The 12,930-nt window shown below is 37.8% G+C and overlaps 1 protein-coding gene across 2 annotated transcripts in view; it reads right to left on the bottom strand.

The window, feature by feature from the left end:
- Nucleotides 1-12,930, bottom strand: part of vrk1 (VRK serine/threonine kinase 1) — an 83,954-nt gene that overhangs the window by 59,910 nt on the left and 11,114 nt on the right. For both annotated transcript variants that reach the window (XM_059962446.1, XM_059962451.1), the window contains exons 4-5: nucleotides 8,453-8,508; nucleotides 4,789-4,858 (exon numbers count right to left, since the gene is read on the bottom strand). In XM_059962446.1, the coding sequence (XP_059818429.1) occupies nucleotides 4,789-4,858; nucleotides 8,453-8,508 (126 nt within the window). The remainder of the gene's footprint in view (nucleotides 1-4,788; nucleotides 4,859-8,452; nucleotides 8,509-12,930) is intronic.

A 12,930-nucleotide genomic window follows, 5' to 3' on the forward strand; every position in this document is an offset into this window, starting at 1 on the left:
GGCACCAATCTACTGCCCCTATTAAGCACCACAGTTTTGCAAATAAACAAAAAGTAGTCCAGCTACTTTCTCAATTCATTTTTGTGAAGAGTTGGCCCAATGAGCAGCTGCCATGATTAGCCAATGAACAAATTAACCAGAAACCACCCATATATACTAATTTTATTATTTGACACTCATTTTAATGGTTAGGTTTACATGTTACGCCATGCCAGACACGTCTAAAAACATCTATGTGAAAACTACCGTGAATGGCAAGTTCTGTTTCTTTCGCAGTATAAAGATACATTTTGGTTTCTCTTATTTTTGATGGCCACCGCTTTAATGTCTGCAATTTCCTTTTACTATCACTTTCAGACTGATTTGCATGAAAATGCATCCAAATGAGAGCAAAAGAAGTATTTCACACTAAATCCCTCTCTTGCCCTGGCAATCAGGAAATAAAAATTAACAGTCAAGCACGAAGTACCCAGGGACTATGGAATGATCACTTCAGGGCATGATAAAACCTCGGAACTTACATACATGTTAAAAAACCTTAGCTACCACAGAATTAACTATCTAACCATATTCTATGCTGCCTCCTAAAGGACTAATACTGCAAGTTTCAAATAATTATTTTTGGGAATCAAGCAGTCATACAAGCTGAACTTTTAGAATCACACAAATAATTCCAATCATACACACCTGACTCAGTAAGTATAAAACTGTGTGAGATAGTGTGGCTAGGTTTACCAGATAAAGTTAAAAGAGGGTGACTTTCCTAACAAATACCATCATAACAATATCCTTATTAGTCATTTAATTCAGATCTATTCAGTTTGACTTCTGACTTACACATTTCTAGTTGTCCCATTATAGGAAAGAGATCAAGGCTTTGGAGAGGGTGCAGATGAGATCTACCAGGATGTTGCCTAGATTGAAGAGCATGTGCTGTAATGAAATGTGGGCAAAGTTGTTTTTTTCCTCCCTCTGGAGCGGTGCAGGTTGATGGGAGATCTGACACAGAGGTATATAGGATTATGAGAGGCATAGTAGAGGAGACAGTCAACATCATTTTCCAAGGGTTGAAATGTCTCATATCCAGGGCATGCACTTAAGGTGAGAAACAGTGATTTCAAAGGAGATGTGAGGGGGCAAGTTTTTTTTAAAAAGACAGAGATCGGTGGGTGCTTGCAATGTGCTGCCTGGGTTGATGGTAGAAGCAGAATCATTAGAGACTTTTAACAGATGGTTAGACAGGCACATGAATGTGAGGAAAATGGAAGGATATGGACATTGTGTAGGCAGAAGACGTCAGTTTAGTTGACCATTTGATTACTAATTTAATTGTTTCAGCACAACACTGTGGGCCAAAGGGGCTGTTCTTGTGCCTTACTGTTCTATGTTCTATGACTTAAGCAGCAGAGATTTGGATGAGCACAAGTTTAAGGAGAGAATCTAGGAATATGTCCATAGAGGACTGGAAAATGCTGTCTGTGGATAAGGTTTTCAGCAGCATTTGAGCACTGACAGAAAAAAGGGGCTGAGCAATGATATGCAAGTGGAAATATGTTTTATTAGCAAAGGTTTAGAAAGGTGGTCCAAGCTTATTCTGGGATCAAGCATGTGGTTCAACATCCTGCGGCTGCCAAAGACAGAATAATAACCCATAGTAATGAAATAACATTACTGGGAGGAATCAACGTTGATGCCTTCTGTTTTTTTCAAAATTTACTTGGAAAAAAATTCTGTTCTAACATTACTAAAGGACAGCAAACTGACAATTTAGAGGAAGTGAAGGAGCTGAGAACCTGTGGTAAGTAGATCTCGTGTTGTTAAATACAATTGGTCCTCCTTATCCACGAGGGATTAGTTCAAAGACCCCTGTGGATACCAAAAAACGCAGATGCCCAAGTCCCTTATTTAACCTGCCTCAGTGCAGTGGTCTTCAGGACCCAGTGGAACCCCAGACTTTATTTAACATGTCTCAGTGCGGTGGACATTAGGACCTGGCGGTGCAGCTCTGAATCCGCAAGTGTTTCTGTTCACGAAAATAATCACAATTAGAATTGAAAATAAGGAGAAAGTAATAAAGCGATCGGAAAGAGGTGAAACGCCATCAGTCATTGGAAAAGCGGTAGGCCACAGTCAGTCAACGATCGGAACAATCTTAATGGAGCATGTGAAAGACCCCGCCCCGATGAAAGCTACAATTATTACTAAGCAACGCAGTGGTTTAATTATTGAAATACATATGTTTAACTGTTTTATATGCATAAAAAGTTAAAATATATACTATATATTAAGATAAATGTTTGACTAACTGATGCTATATAATACAGGATGTACCCATTCCGACTTCAAATCCAACTTAAAGACGGACTCAGGAATGGAACTCGCTCATAACCCGGGGACTGCATGTACTTTTAAGTCATTTCTGGATTACTTATAATACCTAATACAATGTGAATGCTATGTAAATAGTTGTTATACTGTATTGTTTAGGAAATAATGACAAGAAAAAACAGTCTGTACATGCTCAAACATAGAGTGCTGGAGAGAGAACTTCTGGGTTTTCCCGATCTGCGGATGGTTGAATCCGCACATGCGGAATCCGCAGATAAGGAGGGCTGACTGTACATAGAAAGTAACACTTCTGTATGACGCTTCTCATCTGTATTTTCTGTAAAGAAGGATTTTGAAGTTTATGAGTTCAGGGGAAGAAAAAGTAATATCTTGGAACAAGTGAAATAAAAATTACAACAGAAGACATGTTGTTGGTGAGCAACACATAAAATGTTCGAGGAACTGAGCAAATTAAGCAGCAACTATGGAAATGAAAAAACAGTCAATGTTTCAGGCTGAGACCCTTCACAAGACTCTTGAAGTTGGGGCTCCAAAGTGTCAACTGTTTAAGCATTTCCACAGATGCTGCCTGACATGTTGAGTTCCTCTAGCATTTTGTGTTGCTCTGGAATTCCAGCATCTGTAGAATCTCTTGGGTTTATGATTTGTTGGTCTTGAAGTGCACGAAAGTGGATAAATCCCCAAGGCCAATCCAGGGGCATCTTAGGATGTTCAAAGTAACACAAGCAAAATGCTGGAGGAACTCTGCTGGCCAGGCAGCATCTATTGAAAAGAATAAGTAGTTGACATTTCAGGAACAGACCCTTCAACAGTTGAAGATTTTGGCCGAGACAGATGTACACTTATGGGAAGCAGGAAGGAGATTCTGGGGTCTCTGACAAGATTTTTGTAATTTCATTAGCCATGAACGAGGTTCCAGAAGAATGGAGGATAGTTAACATTTAAGATGAGCAGCAGGAATAGGTCAAGAAACTACAGGCTGGTAACCCTTTCATTAATGGAAGAAAAGTTATTGGAAGGGGTTCTAAACGACCAAACTTATTTGCATCTGAAAGGATAAAAATTGTCTAGGGATAGTCAGCATGGCTTTGTGCATGAAGAATCATCTCACAAGTGACTGAGGATTGATGAGAGCAGGAGAGTAGACATCATCAATATGGACTTCAGCAAGGCCTCTTGACCAGGTTCCACCTGTAAAGCTGGAATAGGTGGTTTCCGAGGGAATAGAATCAGGTTTAATATCACTGGCATGTGTTGCTAAATGTGTTGTTTTGTGGCAGCAGTACAATGCAATACATTAAAAAAACTATAAATTACAATAAGATATACATAATAAAAATTTAAATTAAATAAGTAGTAGAGAAATCTAATGGTGAAGTAGAAGAAACTGTTCCTAAAAGGCTAGGTATATGCCTTCAGGCTTCTGCACCTCCTCCTCGATGGTAGCAATAAGAAAGGACGTCCTGGGAGGTGGGTGTCCTTATTAATTGATGCTGCCTTCTTGAGGCATTGCTTTTTGAAGAGGTCTTTGTTGCTGGAGAGAGGCTGGTGCCTACGAAGTTGGCTGAGCTGGCAATCTTCTGCAGCTTCTTCCCAATCACATGCAGCAGTCCCTCCATACCAGATGGTGATGCAACCAGTTAGAATGCATCCATGATAAATCCGTAGAAATTTGCTCGAGTCTTTGAAGACATACGTAATCTCCTCAAACTCCAACTGAAATATAGCTACTGTTATGCCTTCTTTATAGCCGCATCAGTAAGTTGGGTCCAGGATAGTGCTTCAGCGATGCTGACACCCAGGAACTTGCAACTGTATAACCTCACTGCTGATGAGGACTGGTGTGTATTCTCTCCTTCCCTTCCTGAAGTTCACAACTGGATGCAAAAGTAGCTTATGTCAAAGGGCCAGTTTCATTGCTATGATAGCATTCAAGGGGTAACAGTGAGAAAAAAAAGGAGTCTGTGAATGGATGCTTGGGGAATTCAAGAGGCAACAGTATCAAAGAAAGGAGAAAGGTCATCGCAGTTGACTTTGACCATTTCTATTATTTTCTTTCAATCACAGATATTTATAGCTCCTCTTGATAAAGAGCAACACAATTTTAAAATTCTTACTGTTCTTTTCAAGTCATTCCCTGTCCTTGCCCTTCTCCATCACTGAGAACATCGCCACTGAGACGCTCAGATTCCAGCTTCAAGCACCCTAGAGTTTAATTACTCCAAATACATGGCTGTGCTTTCAGTTGCCATACGATTAAGCTCTGGACCCCCTCCAAACCTGCATGTTTTGCCACCTTTTTCATCATTTAATCCAATGCTCAAGAACTACTTCACTGACCAACTATTCCTTAAATAAATCTGTATCAAAGTTTAAAAATATTCCAATAATGCACCGTGTTCCAGTTTTGGTTTCTCACGTGCCATAAAATTAACTCACTTAGCTCTGGTTTTGCTGCTCTCATATAGAACTTGAGCTCTGAGAACAATGGTCCATTGTCGCTGGGTTCCTAGAGAGGGAAAAAAACATAGATGACTTTTTTAATTGAGACACCAAGCAACTATTTCTGCAAGGAAAAAAATTCAAATTTGCTTAGACCATAATACAATATTAAAAACACGTGTAGATCATAAAGGTGGCATATTTCAAGGTATTATTTACTGTATAAACTCAACAGAAAATTCTAGGGAGGTGCTGAAGCCATGTGTAACTCCTTCTCAAAAGGCTCTGATGGCATTCAGTGGAAAGCAACCTAACTTCATAGAGTGCCTTACATCAAATCTTAATGAAAGATGTAGTCTACATTACATATGCAATAAATAAAACAACCACATATCCAACAAACATTTAAAGGTAGATTAAAAGTACTGCTTTGGGCAGTAAATTATACAAAACAGTAACAATCTGTACTTTGCTACAACTAAAATGACATCCACTGTGATTGCTGTTTCCATCTGCCAGCCAATCTAATTAAGGTTTTACTTTAGGTACACTTTTAGGTTGTGAACCTGGAATTTACCAAAAAGAACAGAGTTTGACTGGCTAAATTCAATTTATTTTGTCACAAATTACCTCCTCATATCAGAATGAATCCTAATTTATGATCCAAAGGAGGAAGGGCAGTATTAGCGATTTCATATTAGATGTCTATCTATAGCCAAGCTTACACACACAAAATGCTGGAGGAAATCAGCAGGCCAGGCAGCATCTTTGGAAAAGAGTAAACAGTTGACATTTCGTGCTGAGACTCCTCATCAGGACTCAAGATTCTCATGTTATACCTAAGCTTGTTCAATATGGCAAGAAGCAGTGTATTATACAGCTAGAACTTTTACAGCACAGAATTCTGGTAAGAAGTTTGCTCAAAATAACAAAAAAAGTAGATTATGTTCATTGATAATAGATCAGTTAAGTTTCCATTTGATGCATTATTTTAACCAGTAAACCTTACATGACCAGCATTCCAAAGCTTCACATCTAATCAGAAAAGCAAATTGTAAAATATTTTGCATACAATTCCACTGTTCAATGTTCTATTACAAATTTTTGCAGACACTACTGATCAAACAGGCCAAAGCTATGGGGCAGTGCTGTTAATCAAAATTATTGTCTAAATGCTATTTCAACACGTAACGAATCAATCCAGATGTTATCAGTGATGCCCAAGAGAAGCTTAATTAAATCAAATTAGCAACTGTCTTTTTCTCCCCCAACGAAAAGTAGTTACAGCATATAAAGTGTCAAAGGTAATATTAACATGCAGGAGAACACTCAGCTATAATTGTTTGGATAACCACTTCAGTTCTCCTACCCACTATTAAATCTATTAATAATCCTAATCAGAATCTTAAAGGCATAAGTAATTCCTATAAATCAGTGAAGCCAAGAAAGTGAGATACCAGCAGTTCCAATGATCGCCTTCAGATATCAAATGCACATTTAAATGAACAGGCGCTGCTTTGACTTTAAAATCTGCATCCCTCATGGAGAACAGGATCATGGAGGCTGCTGGCAAAATTGTGAGGTAAACACACTGCTCTTGATGCTCACTTTTATGGGTGAAGAGCCGATGGCAAACTATTCAATCTGCAGTAAAATCTATATTAGCAGACAATCTGCCCACACCTCCCCTGCAGAATGATCAACATTAATACATTGTTATAGGTATAAATTTCAAATGAAAATGTAATACCAATGACTGAGATTTCAATAAAATGAGTGCATTTAGACACATAAATAGGACAAACAGGATGTTATAACTTTATGCAATAAAGAACTATAAATTGCATTCACAACAGTGAAATTACTCCTGAAGACTAAAGAAGAGGGAACGTGCACTTATAAATGCATGGGATTTTAAAGATTCTCAAAATCTAGGGCAACACATACAAAATGCTGGAGGAACTCAGCAGGTTAGGCAGCATCTATAGAAATTAATAAATAGTTGACAGTTCAAGCCAAGACCCTTCATGAGCACTTGAAAGATGGGGAAGAAGTCAGAATAAGAAGGTCGAGTAGGGAAGGAGAACTAGCAAGATAATAGGTGAAGCCAGGTGAGTGGGAGAGGGAGGATGAAGAAGCTGGTAGGCAATAGGTGGAAATGGGAAAGGACTTGGGAAGAAGGAATCTGATAGGAGAGCAGAATGAACCATGGGAGAAAGGGAAGGAGGACGGGCACTGACTGGGGGATATGATAGGGTGAGGGGTGCCAGAGTGGGGAATAGAAGAAAAGGGAAGGGAAGGGGGAAAAGTTCCCAGAATTGGAGAAATCAATGTTCAAAACTTATGTGACATTATCAACGAAATGTAGTAGTCCAAGGCAGTCAACAACCAACATCAAAGTTTAGGGATTCTGGGCCATCCGTAAAATTAGAAACAGATTAACATTTTGCAACAATGAATTTTTTTTTAAATGGCAAAACATCAGCAAATTGATTTTTAAGTGAAGTGAATTACAAAGGAATTTCCTTGAAAGTGGCATGACAGGCAAATAGGGTCAGAAAGAAAGTTTTTGGCACATTGACCTTCAAAAATCAAAGTATTAAGCACAGGAGTTGAGATGTTATGTCGAAGTTGCATAAGACATTGGTAAGGCCTAATTTGAAGTATTGTGTGCAGTTTTGGTCACCTATCTACAGATAAAATGCAAGTAATACTGCAAGAGTGCAGAGAAAATATACAAGGACTTGAGAACCTGAGTTACAGGGAAAGGTTGAATAGGTTAGGACTTTATTCCCTAGAATGTAGAGATCAGGTATATAAAATTATGAGGGGTGTATATAGGCCAAAAATGCAAGCAGGCTTTTTTCACTGAAGTTGGGTGAGATTACAATGAAGAGCATATGTTAAAGGTGAAAGGTGAAATGCACAAGGGGAACATGAGGTTTGAACAACTTCTCTGAGAGGGTGAAGTGTGGAACAAGTTTCCAAAGCAAGCGGTGGATGCAGGTTCGATTTCAACACTTACGAGAAATTTGGATAAGTACATGGATGAGAGGAATATGGGGAGCTGTGGTCCAGCAGCAGGTCAATGGGACTAGGCATTTTAATGGTTTGGCACAGACTAGATGAACTGAGGGGCCTGTTTCAGTGCTATAGTGTTCTATGATAGGGACTAGAATGCACTATTAGGGTTTAGTAGTAAAGGCGTATTGGAGGCAAATGCTGGCAACAAATCTTATCCAAATAAGTGGAAAGACTACATTCATGTAGTTACTCTTTTTAGTGTCTGTTGAAGTCCCAAATTATACATTTTATCCTGTAGAACAGAAACAGATGCATAGATACAAATAAACCTGCCCAAAAAAAACATAAACAAGGTCTTATAGGAGACATCAAACATTATAAACTGAACTGCTATGTACAATTTATAAACCAAGTTACTTAACTTAAAACTAGCCAGGTATTAAAGAAGTAGGCTGCATGACATTTTCAGGGACATAAATATAGTTCAGATCACTCAAAACAGTTTAGATTGTGGTGGTTAACTGGCTAGCAAGGGGCATTCAAGGAAAATACTTGTATTTTGAGTTATCAATGCATTTCAATTCAATTCATTTAACACAATTTAACATTAAAAAGATCTAAGTTTACTTGTACTTACCACTTTAGTGACATATGAAGCACCATTGCCAACTGTCTTGACTGAATTTTCATCAGCTAAAACAAAATTAAAATATAAATCTAATAAAAGTCAATTTAAATATTAACTCTAACTTTCGTCAACACCCATTTTAAAAAAAATACACGTATTGTGAAAGAGTAAATTCAGCTTTTTAGTGGAACCATTTTTTTAAGGAAATGAAACAGGATTAAGATAGAGTGGGTTTAAGATCGCATGACTTCCATGTTTATTTTCATTTTTTTAAATTATTTTCATGTCTGTAATTTATCCCATTATAGATCACTTAGTCTGCATGAAAAATGCTCTGTCAAAGAGTTATTATTACGACTAGTAATGGAGTGACATAGTTAACCCTCAATGGCAGACTCAGGAAATAATTTAATCAAAATCCAAATTGGAAGCTCCAAACTCTGAAAACTATAAAAAGCAAAACAAGTTGAATCTTTAGATTCACCAGTAACCTTCTGGGCTAGAATACTTACATTTTGCTTTTGCTCCTAAGTGGCCAGGTTCATTGAGATTAGATTTATTGGAATATATCCCCAAGTAGTTTGTCACATCCAAAAAACATTAGATACATAGTAATTTTCTATTAATACAACACATGCCTAACTAGAATAATTCAGAGATGAAGAGGCTTTTATAAATTTGGTCTACAGTACCAAATTTCTCCATACCTACAATAAATCATATATATTCTATTTATAAACAGCCTTACATACCCTATTTCTGATATAAAATGATTATTAATTGCATTCATATGCACATAGGGAATGAGTGGCTTTAATAAGAACGGTTTTATTCACTAGATGAACGCACCTTTGTGCTCTATACACTTCTATTCTCATTTGATAATATATATGAGCATATGTTGATTTTCAACACGAATGCTTCTACAGAGAACATTCCATAACAAAGTCTCCCGCGATTAATGCAAACTCACAGTTAATTAATACAGGCGATATATATGCAAGTTACAAAATAATGCATGTACAGCAAAATAAAAAGTGCAAATTGAAAGCATGAGACATTATGAATTAATTCATAGTTCAATTCCAATGTAAAACACAGATCAAACTGACTACCTAACGGATGTCAAACACTGAACTGAACATGTGCAACAAAGGCAATCCATAAAAATACAAACAGATGCAACAAAGATCGAAATGTTACATCCTGAATAATCCTTGCTTTACAGTACAGTGATGAACAGAATATTGAGCTGGCTGCGCTTTGAAATTTATCATGTTTTCTCAAGATGCAACTGTTTAATGTCATTTCTAGTACACATAAAGCAGAATAAAATATTTGTTACTCTGGATGGGAGTGGTGCTGGATGTGTTGAAGATGTCCATGAAGACATCAGTGAGCTGGTCTGCACACTCCTTAAGTACTCAGCCTAATTTAATTTAGATAAATACAGAGTATGCACATATATATAGGTAGGCTGCCCAAGACTTTTGCACAGTACCATATCTGCATATGTGATGGGATCAAACAATGTTGGGAATGGCGAGGGTGTAGTGTTGCGGGAGCATGTGGCAGTGGCAGAGAAGGACTGCCAAGGGTGGGTGTGGGTGGCGCAGGAGCAAAAGCGTGAGCAGACACGCCTGGCCACCTAGCAAGGTGATTTGATTCCAAACAATTGGTTGACTGATTATTATAGATCATCTCACTAGTGTTTCCTGCTCCTTCCCCTCTCCCTGCCCCTTTTCACATTCTCAGTCCACAGGAGACCTGTATAGTTACTAGTCCTCAACCATCAGCCTATTGAACAAAACGGGATAATGTCACTCATTTAAGCACTCTTATCATTACAAGCTCATTATTTATTGCTATTTATTTTTACCTGTATTTGCACAGTTTGTTGTCTATTGATCCTGTTTACAGGTACTATCCTAAAGATTTGCTATATATATCAGCAGAAAGAAGAATCTCAGGGTTGTACGTACTCTGATAATAAATTTTACACATCAGAATCAGGTTGTTCATCACTCACAAAGGTCATAAAATTTGTTTTTTGTGGCAGCAGTACAGTGCAATACATAAAATTATACTACAGTACTGTGCAAAAAGTCTTAGGCAGCTTTGCCACAGACATGCGCTTAGGACATATGCACAGTACTTTATAAAGATTGACCGTATGCCCTTAAAGTCACACTAGGCACAAGAGTGACTGTATGTAAGATGACTGACAGGAAATGATAAAGTAGTGATGGTAGGGGGAGAGGCTGGATATGTTGAAGATGTCTGTGAAGACCTCAGTGAGCTGATGTGCTCACTCCCCAAGTACTCAGCCTAAGCTAATATTGCATACACAAGGGAAGAGAACATAATCCTAATTAGGATACCTTTCCTCAAGTTAAATGCAGTAACTTAAAACAAAATATAATAATGTATACTCATTTTCTCCAGTTTCACAAACCAAACCAAAAATCAGAAATCCAGATGGGAATCTTGACAACACATTGAATAATCCTTTGGGTGAATTGTTTTGACAACAAGCACTATTTCACTTGTATTTATTTCCTTTCCTAAAGATGTATACTTGAGCTATAGTTCCAGCAGTTCTCCAGTGTCCCATCCAAGTGACTATGTACATGCCAAAATGAAATGTCAACAGGCTTTTCAATCCCTAGTGTCAGCAATGAATGTGGCAAAAAGATATTTACAAGCAAATGCACCTCCCAATTAAAAGGTGCTTTAATAATATCTTGATTTTGTACATACATTTACAAATCACCAGATTTATTAACTGATATTTGGGTTATGACCCAGCTCCCCAAACATGTTTAAATAAGTAGGCTCAAAGTTTCACAAGGATGTTGCCATAAGGAAGGAGGTACAGGAGTTTCAGAACTCACAGCACCAGGTTCAGGAACAATTAAATTAGCCAGCAACCTCTTGAACCAGTAGGGATAACTTCTCTCACCCTATCACTAAACTGTTTCTACAACTTATGAACTCATTGTCAAAGACTCCTCATCTTACATTTGACATTTATTTTTTTTAACTTTTGTCTTTTAATAGTTTGTCATCTTTGGCACATTGGTTGTTTGTCTTTCTTGTTATATGCAGTTTTTCATTGATTCTATGGTGTTTCTTTGTACTTACTGCGAATGCCGGCATATTTTTTCTTGAACATTGAAAGATGTTAAGGGGTGATCTTACAAAGGTTCATATATATAAAATAATATTGGGTATAGATGGTCAGTTCTTGACTGAGTGAGTCTAAAACCAGAGGGTTTAGGTATGTCAAAAGAGAAAAGGCTCTTAAAGAGGACCTGGAGAGAGAATGCAAAAAAGTGGGGGAGGGGGGGGGGGGGGGAGTCACAGTTTTCTGCTCCGAGGATGGTAGGTACATGGAGTGAGCTGCCAACAGAACTGATAGGGGTGGGCACAATTACTTTGTTTAAAAGACTTTTGGACAGGTTCAAGGATAGAGAAGATTTAGAGGGATATGGGCCAAATGCAGACAAATACATCAGGAAGGCACCTTAAACCAGTCTACAATTGCATCAAATTCAACCCACAAAGGTGACAATTAAATTAGTCCCTTTGTCAGTTGAAAATACAACTAATTTTATACCCTAGTTTTGCTTTCACCTGCCTATTTATTTTATATTAACAAGAACACAAGTATACAAATTAAACTGACCCTTGTACAATTTCATCAGGTTGAACAACTACAATTTAACTGTGCGATACATTTCAGATAATGGTTGTATAATTACCTATGATTTACAAGGACACAAGCAGTTTGTAAAATTCGAAGTTTGTATTTAAAAACTTCAGAATGTTTGTTGATGCACGATATGTAGTTGTCTTAAAATTAAATCAACACCCCAATCTTCCAAGATTGAGAGATTTAGAACATTGAACTTAGAACAGTACAACACAATACAGGTCCTTTGGCCAACCTTTTAAACCACTGCAAGACTAATCTAACCCTTCCCTAGTACATAGATCTCTATTTTTTTTTTATCCATGTGCTTACCTAAGAGTCTCTCCAACACTCCCCCTAAACTTTCATCCATAATCAGCTTAAACTTTTACCCTCCTGTATGAGCCTCTTCCAACCTAGGAAAAAGTTGCTGGCTGTCCACTCTATCTACTGTACGCCTCTCAACATCTTATATGCCTCTATCAACTATCATCCTTCTTCGCTATGGAGAGAAAAGCCCTAACTCGCTCAATCTAGCCTCATAAGACATGCTCTCTAATACAGGCAGCATTCTGTAAATCTCCTCTGCACCCTCACTACAACTTCCACATCCATTCTATAATGAGACAACCAGAACTGAACACAAACTCTAAGTATAATAGTCTAATCAGAGGTCATAGAGCTGCAACATCCCCCGACTAACGAAGGACAACACACTATATGCTTTCTTAACTACCCTATCAACTTGCACTGCAACTTAGAGCCTCAAGGACGTGCACCACAAATTCCTCTG

This window comes from Hypanus sabinus, chromosome 2, assembly GCF_030144855.1.
Source record: "Hypanus sabinus isolate sHypSab1 chromosome 2, sHypSab1.hap1, whole genome shotgun sequence".
Classification (NCBI taxonomy): Eukaryota; Metazoa; Chordata; class Chondrichthyes; order Myliobatiformes; family Dasyatidae; genus Hypanus; species Hypanus sabinus.